This window comes from Eptatretus burgeri, chromosome 7 (assembly GCF_056783735.1).
Source record: "Eptatretus burgeri isolate ZD-2024b chromosome 7, Ebu_testis_v1, whole genome shotgun sequence".
In the NCBI taxonomy this organism is placed as follows: Eukaryota; Metazoa; Chordata; class Myxini; order Myxiniformes; family Myxinidae; genus Eptatretus; species Eptatretus burgeri.
Window position 1 is genome coordinate 24,239,357 of NC_140967.1, and position 19,322 is coordinate 24,258,678.

General features: G+C 42.5%; 2 protein-coding genes across 5 annotated transcripts in view; one reads left to right on the forward strand and one right to left on the reverse strand.

Moving 5' to 3' along the window:
* AVEN (apoptosis and caspase activation inhibitor) overlaps positions 1 to 2,117 on the forward strand; it is a 105,733-nt gene extending 103,616 nt beyond the window's left edge. For all 3 annotated transcript variants that reach the window (XM_085887715.1, XM_085887716.1, XM_085887717.1), the window contains exon 7: positions 1,503 to 2,117. In XM_085887715.1, the coding sequence (XP_085743841.1) occupies positions 1,503 to 1,588 (86 nt within the window). In that variant the 3' untranslated portion in view covers positions 1,589 to 2,117. The remainder of the gene's footprint in view (positions 1 to 1,502) is intronic.
* The window catches only part of LOC147022834 (ryanodine receptor 2-like), a 717,656-nt gene continuing 700,450 nt past the window's right edge, over positions 2,117 to 19,322 (reverse strand). For both annotated transcript variants that reach the window (XM_085887705.1, XM_085887704.1), the window contains exons 101-105: positions 18,864 to 18,928; positions 7,655 to 7,755; positions 4,717 to 4,768; positions 3,644 to 3,759; positions 2,117 to 2,971 (exon numbers count right to left, since the gene is read on the reverse strand). In XM_085887705.1, the coding sequence (XP_085743831.1) occupies positions 3,664 to 3,759; positions 4,717 to 4,768; positions 7,655 to 7,755; positions 18,864 to 18,928 (314 nt within the window). In that variant the 3' untranslated portion in view covers positions 2,117 to 2,971; positions 3,644 to 3,663. The remainder of the gene's footprint in view (positions 2,972 to 3,643; positions 3,760 to 4,716; positions 4,769 to 7,654; positions 7,756 to 18,863; positions 18,929 to 19,322) is intronic.

The following is a 19,322-nucleotide window of genomic DNA, read 5'->3' on the forward strand; positions in this document are numbered from 1 at the left end:
TTCTTTTTTTGTGCGTGCTATTTGTTTCATCAGATTCTCTTTGTCTATTATTCGGACTTAGATGAAGATCTGATCACATTTTAGGTCAAACGTATGCAAAAATACAGAAAATTAATAAGGATTCACAAACTTTTTCTCACCACTGTAGACGAAGAAGTGTAATTTGCACGTGTCCTCTCTGTAAAGTGTAAAGCCAGACAATGCATCCAGGCAAGGAAGGAGACAGGTGCATTTGGAAGTGTCTTGGTTCGTGTTTGGGCCGATAAACCACCCTCACAGCCTGCTTTGGAGTACAAGGCGTCTGGTGCGACGCCGACCATCGCAACGATTGTGGCCATGGCATTGCAAGGTGTCACATCATTGGTTATGGTGTCGCCGGTGACAACACCCCATCAACATGAAGTCACTGCAGTGGCGATGTGCCACCTCATTGGCGAGTGCTGGTGGATGAGCAAAGAACTTTGAAAGAGCAGTGTGTGGCCGAAGGGGAGCCTGTGATAAAAGGCCGTACGCTCGTTTGTTTTCTGTACACTTCCTGCTCTTTTCTCCTGTACTTCGCTGTTCTCTTCTTGCTGTCTTGGAAGCTAAGTGAGTCTCAATGGGGTGGGGGGGGGGGTGAATCAAGTTGGTTGGAGTTTGGGATGCTTGTGTTTTTCTCTGGGGCCTGTGGCATCAGCTCATTCTGGAGTGCTGAATCCTTCGTGGATTTCGGAGTGCTGATGTAGTCCCTCAACGTGCTTTGTTTTGGAGACTTGCCCACCCATATTCTTCAACACCTTGCCTGGTTTCTCTCATTTGTGTGTGAGTGAATGATTGTGTGCATGTGGTGCCATAATTTTTTCTTCTCTGTATTAAGTGCCTTTTGTTTTACTGTCTGTTTATTTATTTGTCTTTATTCATTATTTTGGTCTGTCTTTTGTCTCGAGATTCTCCATTTTCATAAACGGTTATTCGTTTCTACGTTTCACCTATTATGGTAACCACCATTATCTCATGCACACCCAAACCATTTCAGTCTGCTTTTGGTAAATTCCTGGGGGAGATGGAGTTGGTTAAACATTCTCTTGAATAGACCGACAGTATTTGGCTATTGATGGGGGAAGGAATGCTTCAGTGGAGTGTGATTCCCTTTAATTTAGCCATTTGCGAAGCACATTGCTTTGGCGCGGCGGGTCCACTTTAGCAGATCCTTCGACACGACAGTGTATTCTGGTGTATGTTTTCTGTTATAAACTCTTGTACAAGCCTTTTCCTATTCACACAAAATATGTAAAACAGACCCATTGGCAGCTTTATGTGCCTTGTGTAAAAGAACAGTTTTTGTCGAGCTGACACAGATTTAATACACCCACTGCCTGCTGGTTTTCCTTTGCTCCGTATTTCCCAGGAGAGTACAATTTTTGCCGCAAGGCTTCGATTTGGCAAACGTTTTCTTATTTCTGAGATTACTGCAACATAAATCGTAAGAGATAACAGTTTGGAATTGTGCATTTCTGTTTCAGAGGAAATGACACGAGGCATGGACAAGCAGGAAAATGAACCCACTGTGGATGACCTGGAGGATTGGCTTGATAGCCTAATTCAGTGAATAACTTTTGTGGGTAAATATATTGAATGTACCATAAAATGTACACATGTAAGGTTTGAATCCTTCTTTACCTATCCCAATGATGTATTGCTCACTTAAACATTTGGCAAAGCTAAAGCTTATCTTGGTTCTTTATATTCCTTTCCTCTCTTGTTATTCCATTGTTGATTTTTTTTTTTTTGCCTGTGTTGAAACTACAAAACAAATGGCTGAAAAAACAAATGGTTGAAAGATGTCTAATTATAGCATTGTTGTGTAGCATCGACTTTTGCTGTTTCAAAGTAAATCACATGCCGATGTTTGCAAAATGAGTTTGAAAAAAAAAAAAGTGGAAAGGTAACGGGGAACCCGTGAAAAGGTAACCATGGTAAAAACCATAAGGGTTTGTTTAAAATCTTATTTTGTTTTATTCTGGAACCAACACAAAACCCCCAATCTCTTGTGCTGCATGGGACATTTTCACAAAACTATTTTGAAAAGACATAATGAGATGAGATGATTTTGAGAAATAAAGCACAATATGAACCATTGTAGTAACATTGTTTTGTACTTTTACATTACAGGTGAAAACGATCAATGTTTTTGCAAAATGTCTTGGGCAACACCTGTGAAGCAGCATCATTTTTTTGTTTTTAGTCTTTTTCTTAAGCATACTCGAACGTACATCAGCGCAAGACTCGTGATTTGGCTATTATTTTGGTGTCATGACGCTATGAATATTGCACGTGCTGTTCGGAACATCCAGTGTTTAATACAACGACAGGGGGAGACTGCATTAGAACCTGCCATACTCAATTTATGTGTCCAATGCCAAAGGAATCGATGAAAGCTACAGCTTCATGCTACATGGACAATGGTAAGCGTTTTGCTGTTTTTCCACCTTGCATAGCACATTCCGAGCTTAAGGCACTTTCTTTGGACTCTCCCTTTATAACTTCCTTGCAAACCATTGATGTGCATGTTTTTTTTGTTGTTTGTTTGTTTTTTAAACAAGCCAAATGCAATAAAACAACAGCAAAGTAAAAGATAAATAAACATTTCTGAGAGCATTTGAATACCCCAAGTTTGCATAGCAAAACTGCTTCATTACAATCTTCTGTCGACTCACCCCGCATGCAACCAATTCCTCTACCCGTTTTGGCTCTCCTATTTGCTTAGCAGCTGTTTTTGGCATAACAGGTAGTACAAGTTGGACTGGCATGGTCATGAAGAAAGAAGTGGATTGCTGGGACTGTGTCAGTAGATGATCTTGACCTCAAATTTGTTTGGTGATGCTCTCAATTGACTTCTGAGAACATTGCCAAGCAAAAAACGACTCAGTTGCTTACTCCCAGGGTTTGGAAGATGTGTAGGGTTCGGATTGCATGGACAGGTAGTTGAAGGCTGGAAGAGAAAGAAGGAAAGGGGGAGATGTGGCATTATGCAAGGAACTACATTGGCACAGGAGTAGGCAATTTAGTTGATCATGACTGTGACATATCCCCACCCTGAACTTCCACCTAATACAGGAAAGGTAAGCAGGATAATTCCTCGGGATACCAGTGCATAATATCTAATTATTTTGAAGGAGCAAGGGGATCTTCAGCATCCATAACTAAAGACAAACTGTATAACCGGCTTTACTTTCCCATTCGAACGACATTTCCTGGGAGGGTGCTATTGACACTGAATCAGAATGGCAGTTTTTGATGAGTTTCACCCCATCAAATCAAATTTGCATCAGAATTATTGGTGCTAAACACCCAAACAACTGACATCCCACCCCACTGACGCCAATAGAAAACTTTGTTGCAAATAAGGTGCACTTCCCCAGGACTTCAGGCAAATACAGCCGGTGACCTTGGGAGAAGTGACTAACTTCCCAGGGCACTCTTGTACCGGTGATGCAATCTTATGATGTTGGTTTTTGCTGTGTATTGATAACATTGTGAGGAGATGGACATATGGTTGATTTTTATTCTATAAGTTTGAGGACTACATTGATTGGAAAGGCATTTTCGACTATTATGTTGTTGAAAGAGAAGCAATGTAAAAGAAGATTGGTTATATTCAAACCTGAGCTGCTTTTCATTGGATCAATTGAGTTGGTCATCATACTGCTTACGGAAGCAGTCGCCAGCTGGGAAGAATTCCCAACAACGTTCCTGATACATCTTCCACACATAGGATTCCTAGGGGTGCATAGGATAAAGGCCATGATTGGTACATATTTTAATAAACAACTCGAGAAAAGGTAAAATGCTAAAATGCAGTAGATTATGTTGTCAGTAGCAGGTATAAAACTAGAACGGCACTTAATGGAGTGCATACCTCCACCAGGTTGAACAGATTATGTTTTGTATCCCACTGATAGGCCGGATATGCATCTGAACTCGAACCAAAATCTAATCAGCTTGTTCTTGTCACCTACCCAACTCATCCACCAAGTTTTTTTCATGATCCCTCCACAACGTTTTGAAATATCATGCTATATATGTTTTTTGGCTCCATTTCTCAATGGTGGTTGTTTTGTACGCAGCCTGTGGCTGCTAGTTGCATCATTTCTGGAAGCGTGGCTGTGCTGCTGATGCAATGACCCTTTTACCAGTAAGCTGGTACTCATTTTGCTGATTTCGGAAGGGTGGTAGGCTGAGTCAACCCACCCAGTTTTATTTGCAAAGGCATGAATGGGCTCAAACTCGAGACCCCAAGATCTCAAGTGAAACACCTTAACCGTTAAGCCAACACCAAGCTTATCTCTCAATGGTGAAGAATCACTCAAGAATTTAAATTCTAGTATCCGGATCCATATCCTCAACAAAATGAATTGTTCTTCCTTTTCACACACCCAACCTGTCCACCAAGTTTCATCCAAATTCACCCATAACTTTTTGAGATATCGTGTTGGATATCGTTTTGGCTCTCTCTCAATGGTGAAGAATCACTTTTAAAATTCTAGTATCCGGATCCGGATCTTCACCAAAATATAATCAATTCGTCATTGTCTTACACCCAACTTGTCCACCAAATTTCATGCGAATGCTTCCATAACTTTTTGAGATATCCTGCTCACAGACAGGTGAAAACAACCTCCACCACTGGTAATAAAGACTATAAATAGGGTGTTCATATTGGAATGCCTTCCTCACCTGACCAGTGTGTTCTGTTTCATCCTTGTTGATGAGGTACATCAAAAAAAACCTGTGGAAACATGCATTGCATTAGAAATAGGACTGAATAATTTTGGAGTGAATGTGGTGCTTTTGTCCAGTGTGATATAATTCCATTGGTGTCAACAGTGTTGTTTTGTGGCCTGCCACCATTGTTGATTGTACCCAGTGACTTGTCAGTGTAGGTTGGAATAAATAACAACTGTTAAATCTCCTCAAAAGCTAATCTGAAGTCTTGCAGTGAAATTATTTTCATATTTACATAATTAATGATGGCCTTGCCAGCAAAGCACCTATAGTCTTCTTTCTTTGTTTGGTGAGTGTGAGGTTGATGCTGATTGTCAAGTGGGGTGTCAAATGTTAAGCATCCGTACTGAGAGCTCATCACTTTCTCACCTCTCTGCAAATGCTCATAAAACAATTTACCTGCCATGTATCATGTACAATTAAATAAGTCGATTATAAATGCATTCTATTATGTACATGGCTCTTGATTACAGTGTAGATTGTATCAACGAAGAGTTGATAAGATTGTTTTCTACATTGAGAAACGAGATGTGACTGATGTGTCGAGCGAGAGCAAAACGACTCGTGCTCAAAATGTTAGCCGTGGATTATTTCAAATTTTAGAAAATATACTTTTACAAACAATTGGTTAATAAAACTAGCAAGTTTTCCATGCCCACAAGGGAATCTAAACGGGATGGTGATGGAATGGGCAAAAATGCAAATGGCGTCTTCTGTCAGCGAGCTGGGAGAGACAATTCCCATTTATTTCCACATCTGATGCAATATAAATGCTCTAATGGTGGCGAGGTGCTCCATTTGAAACTGTTTATTCGATATACGTAGCTTTTTGATGCCTATGGTGCACAATAAAAATTGTATTGGTGTCAAAGGAAGTGACCAATTGCAAATTAATAGCGGGATTCAGTGACGCAGCTTGGCATGAGCATTCGCAGATATGAGTATATCATTAAACAATGGAAAATAGTGTGTTTATGCGATGGGAACATACAGGTGACAGTTTGTTTGTCCTATGAACCATACGGTTAACGGATTGTTAGCCCCCGTTGGACTTTGTCTGAAGCGGGTGCTTATGGATTTGGTCTCTATTTTTGTGTGCGTGCGTGCGTCCGCAACCAGATCTCGGACATGTATGGACCAATTTTATTCGTACTTGTTAAACAGATAATTAATGAATGACGGATTATGTACGCACGGCATTTTTTTTTCGATCAGATCCAAGATGGCTGACTGGCAGCCATTTTAGTTACAAAAAAAACCTGATGTTGAACACGTCCTCAACCATTTCTCGGACATGCATTTACCGATGTTGTTCAAACTTGGCAGCAGGATGATGAATGATGGCTTACATATGCACATCTCTTTTTTTGAGATCAGATCCAAGATGGCTGACTGGCAGCCATTTCATTACTCAAATGTGTCCCCATCCATTTCTCAGACATGCATGATCCAATTTTGTTCAAACTTGGCACAAGCACAGTACATGATGGCATACACATGCACTTCACTTTATTTTGTGATCTGATTAAAGATGGCCGACTGGTAGACTGGTGGTCATTTTAGTTGAAAATAAATATGGGTGAGCCCTTTAACTCCTTTCAGCAAAATTACTAAAATGATGGGGGCTTTGACATTTTGTCTGTTTTCCTTGTTTATTCTATGAACCATACAGGTAACGGTTTTTGCTGTGTGAGCATACAGGTAAGCAGCTTGTTTGTCCCATATGGTTAGTGGTTTGTTTATTCTCTGAACCATACAGGTAACTGTTTTTGCTGTGGGAGCATACAGGTAAGCAGCTTGTTTGTCCCATTTGGTTAATGGTTTGTTTATTCTCTGAACCATACAGGTAACTGCTTTTGCTGTGGGAGCATACAGGTAAGCAGCTTGTTTGTCCCATATGGTTAGTGGTTTGTTTATTCTCTGAACCATACAGGGAACTGTTTTTGCTATTGAGATATTGAGCTGTTCCCCGTTGATTACCATTGTGAGTGCTGCAGTTGATTTGTGAACACATGCTGTGTCGAAAGGAGTAGTACTAATACGTTCATTCTTTCAGTTCCAGGTGCTTCTTAAATCACCCATATTGATTATGGTTTAAACAGTTACAGTAATGATTGTTTATTTACAGTAAATCAACATTTACAGTTATGAGGGAACGTGACCGTTGCATTATTCAGCTTTTTGAACCCAATCCTACAATTCACTTAAACATGCATATGGCTGTCACGTCCTATCCGTTTGGCTCCGTTTGGCTCCGTTTGGCTCCTTTGTGCCTAGCCTGTGTTAGCCTGGTATTATGAGCGGTTCTTTCAGTGAATATTGTCACAAATGAATAGATTTTATATTTTCTGAATTGATTCTCCATTCAAAATCCTCATTTAAATAACTTTATCACGCTATGATTATCTTTGTTGCATCACTGTAGTTTTGCTTATGCTTCCCTTGATTGATTGCTCCCATTGAAATAACTTCTGTAATTAAAACCATTCACAATGCTTTCATGTTTGGAACTCTTGATAACTTTGACATTGTTAAACACAAATCATTTGGACTTTCAGCACATCACCAGATTCGAAACCTTTATACCATATATCAATCAACACAAATGCCATATTATATCTGTGTTACTTTAATGTGAGGGAACTTGTGCATGGGAGAGTAACTTCATCCACTTCTACTTTAAAGCATTTGATTTATTGCTCGTATTGCTGTTGACAGATTGGTATTGTAAAGAAATGCTTCCTTGTGATGACGCCGGATGCATTGTACAATGATATAATCTCACGTGGAACTTCATTCTATAAAAGGAGGTTGTAGTTGTCCTGGATAAATTTGTATCTACGTGAATCGATGAACAAAATTATACTCATGATGCATGATGTTCACTCACATGTAATTGGCAAGATTGTGTTCTTGTAGAGTGTGTGTTTCAAACCCATGAGGTGCTGTGTCGAAGTAATCATTCCCCATGCCACAGATGAAACATTTGGTCTTTAAAAAAAGAGGGGGGGAGGAGATAAGGGGACATTACTATTAGCTTAACAGTGATTGTATTAAACTTTTTGGAGAATACTGTTTAATATATCTATGCTTTATCATCATCATCATATCATCATCATCATCATCATCATCATCATCATCGTCGTCGTCATCACCAATATACCAGACTCTTTGCAGAGCATTGATGCTGCCCAAGCATTCTCTTGGCTTGGGTTATGCCGGGGGTTTGGCTGCGCCAGGCAGTTTGGCTACGCGACTGCTCACAGAAACACTGTGTGGGTGATGCCCTGGTAGGGAAGTTCTGAGTGCGGAAACAGTACCAAAGTGGGTGCACTGGAACAGCAGGAGTGCTGAGGGCATAGGCAGTGTGCAAAACAGTGCCTGATGCTGTGTTGAAGCCTCGGAGGCATCGTCTGCATGTAAAACGGCAGTCAAATTACAAACTAGTGAATATAGATAGAAATGTCACCAAACCTACACCACCAAGAATCTCTTTGGGCCAAGTGCAGAACTGTGTGTACGTTGCTGTTCTCCACTGCTGTTCGATGAACCATCTCCGAAAGCTGTGCATGATGACTTTCTCTTCTACGAGTCTAAAAATCCCAATGACTTGACTTCGACATTTCATACCAGAATCATCCTGACTCTTCTTTTGTGCCTCGATTGAACTGCTGAGATTCTCTTACTGCTCAACTCCCTCCAAATTGCTCAAATATCAATGGTGCAGCCTTTATTATTATTATTTTAACAAGAGAGCAGGGTTCATGAAAGAGAAAGGTATGGAGTAGTGCAATGGGCAACAGTTGATCACAACCAGCAAGAGAATAAGAAGCAGGAAAGAAAGAGAGACAAGGGAAGGACACACTAAAACCAGCAAATAAGAGCATTGGGTTAAGAAGGATGAATGGGGTCAATAAAGTTAATGGGTTAGGATGGCATGAGGTGGTGGTGCACTGCCTGCTTGAGAGTTGAGGTGTGCAGTCAGGCTGGAGTTTGGAAGTTTAAATATAATGGGGTTACTGAAAGAACGCATGTATCCTGGACCTGTTGGGAAGGGTCAGAGGACTGAAACAACAGAGCAAGCAATGTTGGAGAAGGGGCAGGAAAAAACCAGGAGACCACCGACCTGCCTGTGATGTGAAAGAAACATACAAGGTGTGCTTCAGCCTCATCACGGGAGATTCCAATAATTATGAGGGCTATATTCCACAGAATCCATGAGAGATATGTGTGATGCTGGGGCACTAGCTGATAGAAGAGAGCAGTATTCCATTGAGCTTTGGACAAAAGCCTTGTTCACTGTGATTTTCCAAAGAAAGACCAAGATCAACAGAGGATCCCCAGTCTGTGGCTGGCATGAGAGGCCAGCTTTGCTGAGTAGTCAGCCCTGGAAAGGTCATAGTTGATGCTGAGGCCGAGAAGTGCAAAAAAAAACTCTACAAGTGCTAGATCTCTCGCAGTACCTAGCTATGGAAATGGACAGGTGGGTTATTTTGACAATCCTTCTGAAGCGATTACGGGGGAAGCCCATAATCCACAGACTTGTTGAACCACAAAATAAAAATAAAAACTTGCAAAATGTTCCTCCAGCTCTAAATCGCAAAATGCCTGTTTACAAAAGTATTCGCTTATGCAGTATTGTAACACGGAATTTGATCACCCTTTAAATATAAAAACATTTAACAACTTTCAGCTTACACATTCCCAAATGAAAAAGTTTTAACAATTTAATTTGCATTCAAAACTAATACATTTCTTACACTTTATCAAATGAAATATTTTCGTATTCATCCCATTTTTAATAAAACATGAACACTTTTTTGTCATACGGAATGAATTTGGTTGCGTTTTGGCCAGGTTGTCTTAAAAAATAGCGCAAAAGTACAGTACTTACAACTACTAACACAGCAACTTAACTATTGAAATATAACATTTTGTAACATGTATGGTTTCCATATCAGCCATTTACTATCTGTTTCTGTGGGTTTTCATGAACCGCTGATTAAAAATTAATGAGCGGAGAGTGCATGTGGAGATAAGGTGATTCGGACTCAGATATGTATTTGGAATTTATATAAATTAGATTTCAAGTCATCCCCATCCTTGCTGTAGAGAAACTGTATTTGAGTGGCTTGTACCCCTATGTGCGATGACCTAAATGGAACAGTAGAAAGATATGGGGGAAGCCCACCAACAGCAGGGTTGAGGGACAAAATCGAGGGATGTGGGGAAGAATGAGGGTTAGTGAAGGATGCACGGTGTGGACAAGATGGATACAGAAGCAAACTCTCAGGAAAGAAAAACTGGAAATTTGGAAGGAGGTGCACTTGGGGAGAGTTAATTGGGGTATAAAAGATCATGTTTTGATCCAGCCCACATGGTGATATTTAACCTCCGCCATCGAAGATCGGAGGTTACTGTTTTCACCCCTTTCTGTTTGTTTGTTTGTTTGTTTGTTTGTTTGTGAACAGTATTACGGAAAAACTCCTCGACGGATTTCGACGAAATTTGGTGGGGGATTAGGTATGGTCCAAGGATCATGACATTAGATTTTGGACTTGGTCCAAAGTCCAATATGGCCGTGATGGCGGGCATTTTGAAAAAATATTTGAATTTTTTTTTTTGCATTTCTGCATGTTTTAAGTGATTTCCAACCCCCCCCAAAAAAATTGTTAGAGAAAATTTTTTTGCAACTTTTTTTTCAACAAAATTTCGATTTTTTTTTTTTTTTTTTTTTTTGCATTTCTACATGTTATAAGTGATTTCCAACAAAAAACATGCCAAAATTATAATTGTGGCTGATTTTGGAACGTCAGGTGGATATACCCACGTAAAATCAATTTCTGTCTCAAGGAATCTAGTTATGACTAATGAATTGAGAATGTAAAAGTAAAAGGGAAAGTTGCAAACTATAACTCTGTGAGCACTGTTAACGTCAAATTGAATGAATAGGATATCAGGTTCACTTGAGTGACCGAGCAGTATTGGCGGCAGAGGTTTTGCACTCTACCGAGTGCTCCCCCTCTAGTTTGTTTACTGTTTTCCATAGCTATTATGTAGGAAGGGCTGGCAGGATAACATGGAGGTATGCAGACTAACAGCTGCCTCACCTGGATTCTACTCTCGACTCAGCTATAAATTGCCATCCTGGTGTTTCACATGCAGGGTGATTCATCAATGTGTGCTCTCTTTCTCTCAGATGGATGTTAAACTGGGCATCCCATTTGCTAGCATTCACGTTAAAAGAATCCATGATGTCGTTGGCGAAGAGAAAGCAAGCTATCGCTGGTACCCTAGACAAATTACAAATTCCTACACTTGTTAAGTGTCTTGCATCAGAGTATTGACACGTCCAGGTTGCAACCCCCGGTGGCCTCGCCAATGAAACGGCCTTGGCAACCCTGTGCACCTAATGGTGCAAGGAGGAAAAGAAGAATTATAAGTTATACATAACCATATTCACTGCTGTAAGCGATAGCATCAGTCTTGGCAGGAAGTGAACAGGACTCAGACAGGAAGAACTAGCTTCACAGCCACACACATGCTCTGTATATTAGTAAATATTGTAGCCAGTGTACTAGCTTTGTTCAAGATAAAAGCGAGTACAAATAAAAATTATTTTGTACTACCATTGCCTTTTAAAAAAGTCTGAATAGGAGATAAAAAGCTGTGAAATAAGTGAATATTTTTTGTTATATGTTAGTCGGATTCCCACCAGTTGCCTGGTCTAATCCCGACGAACCGCGTCAAAGCGGTCACGCTGGCCAACTGATTTAGCGCTCCGAGCAAGTTCCCGGGCCTGTTTTCCATGTTACCTTGCTCAGGTGGAGCGCCAATGTCAGTCAGGAGATGCACAGATAGGTACCACGTACCCGATCACCCGAATTAACAACCCGAGCAAAGATCTCTTGGATGCAGGTACGTTTTCATGCTGGGCAATATTTGCTACTAAACCCAATTGGTCCCTTAACGGACGTAATTAGCCAATATAACATGCGATCGAAGACAACTTGAATAACGCAGACCAAGTGATTTATAATGGTGTATTGACAGGCAAAAAGTGGCGGAATACAAAGAAGCAATACATTTATTGATGACACACCCCATACGTGCCCATGAGTATGTATGAATGATAGTTCATTATTTATCTGAATACTTAGGGCCTAAGACATTCCATAGAGAAGGACCGGAAGGGCAACAATATTGAAATACTATTGCTGCGTCCATTGAGACACAGTGAGTCCCAAGTGGAGATATGGTCCCGGCAGAAAAACAGTTCATGCCGGAAGCACAAACTGACATGAGACGAAGTGTGTCCGGGTGCAGCTTGCAGTGGGGGCTGGTGGACTGTGGCAGGTGGGGTGCATCTCTTGTTGCGGAGAAACCCCAGGAGATCGCGTGCAGCTTTCCCCGTCATGTTTCTGAGCATCTCCTTTTCTACGTGGTTCACCCCCCCTCCCTTTTATCTTCTCTGCCCCCCCCCACTAACCACACCGCGCTCAACAGTCATTGGCCCAGGGCCCAGTTCGTGTAAGAGACATCCCACGATGACCTCTCACCTGGATTGGTGGTGTGAGTTTTGGCTTGATGGTGGATTTTTCCACCTGATGTTGTGCTGATGGCCTGTCATATAGTTTAAAAGTACATTTAGGATAGATTACGAAGGGATAAAAGGTGAAAATGGTGTCAAGGGAAAGCGGCTTTAGACAGCTTTCTGGACACATAATGGCGCATTATCCTACATCACGATTAAATTACGTCACACTTATACTGATACATGCCCTACAGGAAATAACTATCTCTGTACCATGCAAGGTTACCCCCTAAGAAGGCATTCCCACAACAATATCATTGGCTGTGGTTGATGCAATGGCAAGAGTGTTAAGAAGTAGAAAGTTGACTCAGAGTGCCATGCTTTTCAGTCAGAAGTCAGAATGATTAGTTATATTGCTAAACTGCATATGTGCTGTTTAAATCACTAACAAATCGCTAATTATATAACCGACCCTCACTAAGTTGAACAATAGCTGTTACCGCCCTCGGTCTAGGAAAGGTCCACCACCTATAGGATAGGTGGAATGGGATAAACCGGTGAATGAGAGAAAGGTGACATTTGTGAAAGTATTCCCAGGCAGAATCAACATCAGGTGCTGTGGAGATTGTGATCCAATCCTCACTTGCCAACCCGGCTAGCTAGCCTGTGTGAATAACTACATTCTGTCATTGAGGTTGCTTCCTTACAATAGCCAGAGTGATGTACACGTTGACGACAAAGTGATTAGAAGAGCTAAGAGGAACAGAAAGGAACAGGAGAGATTGATTGGAAAGTTCGTCATTATACTGTAGGTCCAGAAGCAAGGACACATCCCTCAGACTACATCCCCTCGTACTCCACCCACAGTCCCCATTTGAAGCACTCAACCGATCAAGCGGCTGGAAAATACATGGTTTGAACCAGCCATTAGGAAAGGATCTTTGCACGTCAAAATGTATGGGTGGGAAGGGGGTGAAGTGTCAAATAAATTAATAATGCACTACAAAATAAAACACCACATGGTAAATTAACCCTGTTTGTCCCAATAACATAATATTTGCACTCTTAATGGATGATCATACCAAGTGTATTGCACAAGTTCGCTCGATGAACTATGCAAACGCAAAGCACCAGTTTTGTAACAATATATTGCTTCATGTTGCATATTATTTTATCGTCCATAACTATTGCAGTCCTGAGTGTGTGTGGATGACCTAAACGTGGTAACTAATTTGATTTGGTGTCATTTATATCGTGAACTGCTCGTGCTTCGTCAAACTGCATACATTGATAGAACAGTGTGCTTCTCATTTGCCCCTTTCCTCAACTCCCACTCCAGGCCCAACTCCTCTCCCTGGTGATCCCAGCATCCACCATGCCCTTTGGCACTGTCCTCTCTGGGTGCACAGGTTCTCGACCTAAATCGTTCTCTTGGCATTTCCTGGAGGCTTTCAGCCACCCAGGAGGCCCAGGTCCAAATCCTCTTCCTCACCCCACCACTCTAAGCACTGTGCCACACTCCCAGCCATTCACCACACATTTACACCCATTTTATTTAGTTTTTATCCCCCGCCACGTGGCAGAAGGGGGATATTGTTGTCACCCAGGTCGTCCGGCTGTCCGTCCGTCCGTCTGTCCGTCCGACGGGCATCAACATTTATAGCTGTGAGTGCGATAACTCATAAACTGTTCGCCATGTCGATTTGAAATTTGAGTCACATATGTACCACCTAAAAAGGAAAAACCCTATTGATTTTGGGCGTGGCTGGATCCAAGATGGCCGACTGGGGCGGCCATCTTGAAAAAAATGTTTTTTGTAATAAATGGAAAGACGCTTATCTGATTTCAATTATTTTTCAATGGTGGGGGATTCCCCATCTCTGATGGTATATTTTTTTCTGTCAGCACCAACATCATCGTGGCTTCCATATTCCGAATTTGCTGAATCCCCTCTGACTACCTATCTCAAAGATGGGGATTAATCTCGGTATGGGGTGTCATGTGTTTCTTCACACACACATTGCCTAACACACTCCCTTCACACCATCACTCCTATAAATTTGGGCCACATCCATTGCAATACATCCACGCATCTCTTCAACCATTCCTCTGTTCAATCGACCAGACTCAGTGGTATAATGGTTGGAGCGTCCACTCTGAATCTGGGAGGTCGGCGGTTCAAACCCGAGCCAAGTCACACCAAAGGCTTTAAAAATGGTACGTGCTGCTTCCTTGCTTGACATTCAGCATCTGAAAGGTTAAGAGCACAGGCAATCCCCATGGGAATTGACATCCATGGGGGAGGAGGAAATTCCCCACTAAGTGTGATGAGAAAAGCGGTGCCATTGTGACGTCACTAGTACCCAGAGTACCCTGGGTAATGATTGCATTTCCACCAGAGCGCCACGAGAATCAAAGCTGCGTGCGGAGAACAGGAGGTCCCACGGAAACCACGTGGAAACTGTGTTGATTTATTTTAAGGGGGAAATGGGGCTTGGAAACAAACATTTGGAAGGTCAGGTCATGTATGGGAGCATGTGCCAGAACAGCACGTCGCTGCGTCCACTTTCCGCCGGTACTCCAGGGGCCTCCGTCTGGCCATCCCCCAGGCAGATTCCAGGCCCATCCCCATCTCCTTGAGATGATGGTCAACCTGTTGCAACCATGAGGCACGTGGTCGGCCCACTGGCATCCTCCACTCATGAGACTCCCTCGCTGAGAGAATCTGGTGAGCAGGATCAGCGTCAGGAAAACGAGCCACATGTCCGTACAGCCGCAACTGACGCTCACGGACTATGCAGGTAACAAATCTCATCCGAGTCTCTCTCAGCAACCGCTCGTTGGACACAAAATCCGACCAGCGATAGCCAAGGATTCTCCGAAGAGACCTGGTACCAAAGGAATTAAGTCCCCGTCTCAGATCCTTGGTCAGAGTCCAAGTCTCGCACCCATAGAGCAAGACTGGAAGTACCAAGGACCTGAAGACTCGGACTTTCGTCCCCCCGCACAGGTACCGGCACCGCCACACCCCATGATCCAGTGAATCCATGACTCCCCAGGCCCGACCCAGACGTCTATTGACCTCTGACTCGCAGCCAGCAGAGACATGAATATCACTGCCAAGGTAAGTGAATCTCTCCACGACCTCAACATCCTCACCACAAACAGACACAGACAGGACAGCAGCATCCAAGATGTCACCGAAAGCCTGGATCTTAGTTTTGACCCAAGAAACCCGTAATCCCAATGGCTCCGACTCCTCATTCAGCACCTCGAGGGCCCCCAAGAGGATGTCTAAAGTCTCCGCAAAGATGACTGCATCATCTGCAAAATCAAGGTCCGAGATCTTGACATTGCCAAACGATGCACCGCAACTTGATCTCTCCGACATCCTCCCTAAAATCCAGTCCATACAAGTGCTGAAAAGTGTGGGGGCAAGTACACATCCCTGACGAACTCCAGTAACAACTGGAAATAAGTCAGAGATGGTACCACCACACTTCACAGCACTCTCAGTACCAGAGTAGAGTTCAGACATCAGATCGATCAGTTTTGGTGGCACCCCACGAAGACCAAGAATCCTCCAGAGGACATCCCGATTCACTGAATCGAACGCTTTACAGAGATCAACATAGGCTGCAAGCAGCCCCTGCCGAAACTCTCGTCTGCGTTCGGTGAGGACACGAAGTGCAAGGATACGGTCAATCGTTGACCTCTTTGGTGTAAAGCCTGACTGCTCTGGACGCTGGTGCTCAAGCAGATGGTGGCGAACCCTATCAAGAATTATCCGAGCAAAGACCTTGCCCGGCACTGAGAGCAGCGTCACCCCTCGGTAGTTGTTGCAGTCTTGGCGATCACCCTTCCCTTTCCAGAGAGGGACAACAAGGCCCCTCTTCCAGTCAGTTGGGATGATGCCTGTGTTCCAGGCAGAGCACAAAACTGCATGCAACGACACGAGTGCAGCATTTCCACCAGCCTTGAGAAGTTCGGCATGGATGCCACAGATCCCTGGAGCTTTGCCCCGTTTCAACTGGTTCACCGCAGCCCGTGTTTCCACAAGCGAAGGTGGACCACAGTTGATTCGAGGGTCAGCAACAGGGATTGTAACACCCTTGACGTCCAACTCGACAGCTGGGGGATCAGCCCGGTACAACCGCTCAAAGTAACCAGCCCAGCGGGCCTTCACTTCAGACTCCTCTGTCAAGAGCCTACCACTCTCTGCTCGAACTGCAGTGCTCCGAGGGATGGGCTTGGATGAACGTAATGCGCGAATTCCCCTGTATTTGGTAGGTCAGACTCTGGTATAATGGTTGGAGCGTCCACTCTGAATCTGGGAGGTCGGCGGTTCAAACCCGAGCCAAGTCACACCAAAGGCTTTAAAAATGGTACGTGCTGCTTCCTTGCTTGACATTCAGCATCTGAAAGGTTAAGAGCAAAGGCAATCCCCATGGGAATTGACATCCATGGGGAGGAGGAAATTCCCCACTAAGTGTGATGAGAAAAGCGGTGCCATTGTGACGTCACTAGTACACAGAGTACCCTGGGTAATGATTGCATTTCCACCAGAGCGCCACGGGAATCAAAGCTGCGTGCGGAGAACAGGAGGTCCCACGGAAACCACGTGGAAACTGTGTTGATTTATTTTAAGGGGGAAATGGGGCTTGGAAACAAACATTTGGAAGGGAAGAATAAGAAGGGATCTTCACCGGAAGAAACTCGACCCTGCATGTTATAAGTTTGTTTTCCAAAAAGTCTGTTTTCTGTCGGCATGGGTTGCAGGGTGTTTCACTTGTCAGGTCCGTGTATTCCTGATCTCGATTCACTCTGCCTCGGCTGAATAAACTACTCATTTTTAACCGTTACTTTGCTGATTCATTTAATCAAAAGACGGCATGTTATACTTCACAACTTTTACCCCTTAAGCCATTATCGGAACAATATTTGAACACTGTAGAACATGAATCGGCTTGATTGCACTTTCAGAAACCTGCTGTTTAGCAGTACTTTGGCTTTGAATTTGCTAATATTGTACGGTGACTCATCGTGTGTGTGTGTGCGCACAGTGGGCTAAAGCAATTGCTCGTTTGCCTGGCAGTCAAAAAAAATTGAAAATAATTCCGAACGAGAAACTTACTGTTAAAAGGGACATCATAAAAGACAAAAACAACAGGCAAGAAGAGCTAATTTAACGTGTTAAATAAGGTGGTGTAGAAGACGGTGTCCTCCCAAATGCATTAATGGCAGTGAAATTCCGATTTAATGTTTGTTTTTCTGCGGCCTTTAAAAAGTTTTTTTTAAAATTTGAATTGAATTACATATACTGAAACGCAAAATAAACTTATCACCTTTTAAACCTTCAAATATCAACAATAACACTGCGTGTAGTAAATGTGTGAACTTATTTGTGGACAATAGTGTCCTCACTGTCAGACAAAACAGTCACGGATGGTCACTTGAACCTTCAATGGTCACTTCATAGCACAGCTGTTGAACAGCCGTTTTGACTGTCAGTGATTAGCCGAGGAGTACGGGATGATGTTGATGAGCTGCACATGATGTCTTGATATTGGCTTTAAAAAGGCCAGTGCAAAATGGGAATTTCAATCAACATGCCACGATTGTCAAGGGATCAATGGCAGTGTGCCTTGGGCATACTGCAAGGCGGATTGAGCTACCGTGAGGTGGCACATCGCCTTGGCTGTTCACACCAGACGATATCGGCCCTGGTGGACAGAGACACCCTCCACAACTCTGCAGATGACAGACCTCGATCAGGGAGGCCAAGAGTCACCACTGCAAGGCAGGACAGGCAGATGGTCCTAAGTCAGATGGCTTCAGACATTGAGGACTGAGTGGGACAGAATCCAGCAGCAATCCATCCAAAGACTGGTAGGCAGTATGTGCCGACGATGCACTGCCTGCATCCAAAACAATGGTGGCCACACGCTATTGAAAGGCAACTGACATTGCAACCTGTGCTGTTCTGTACTGTAGAACAAACTTATGAGATGGTGTATCTTGGTCAAAATCATCAATAAAATGCCAATGTTTCAATTAGCAATTGTTGGTTTGTTTTATTTTGAACTGTTACAATTTTATTACATTTCAAACAAGTGGTAAGTTTCTTTTGCGTTTCAGTATATTTTGAACACTGTAAAACACAAATCACCTTATTTCCACTTCCAAAAACTTAAGTTTAGCACTACTTTTGCATAATCTCGACCAATCAAATTTAACGCTCGCACTGTCAGGGTTAGGGGAACATTGATATTCAGACTAAATGGCAGCGACAAATTTTTTGTTTTATTTTTAATTAAAATTTAGATAAGAAACTTCATTATTGGTGGCAATGATGGAAATTTGTGTAACACAAAATTGCTTTGTTATAGTTTTAATTTCTTCACCTAAGCTTGTTTTAAAAAACAAAAATTCTTATTACAAGGCTTTCAATAGAAACAAATATGTTGTTGGATACCAGGAATGACTTGATTGAAATGAACATTTGAAATCGAGTAAAATCGAGTGAGTTTAATGTTTCACGTGCTGTGTGGAACAAATGTCTCACCTCCATGTCTTCTTTCACCTGCTCCTGTTGGTCTCTCAACTCCCCAAATGCATCAATGATCAAACCTGCATGATAAACCATGATGAGCATGTGACATGTACTACCAATCTTGGATAAGAGAAAACTTTTATGACTTTGCAGACATTAAATATCTTTCACATAGATATAAATGAAACCTGAAACACACAAAGAAGAATTGAATTGGTAAACCAGCCTTTTAGCCTGAATATTGATTGACATTGCATATTGTACTTGAACCTCAATATATTTGGTCTTGAGGTAAGATTTTTGTTGCAAAAGCTGCACAATGGTATCTTTTATTTCCACCTGAATTGAAGGACTGGTGTAGGGTAAAGGAGTAGTAGTTGCAGGAGTAGCATTGGTAGTCGTAGTAGCAGCAGTAGTAGTGGTAGTCATATTAGTATGTTACTTAAGACCGTCTTACCATTATTAATGCAA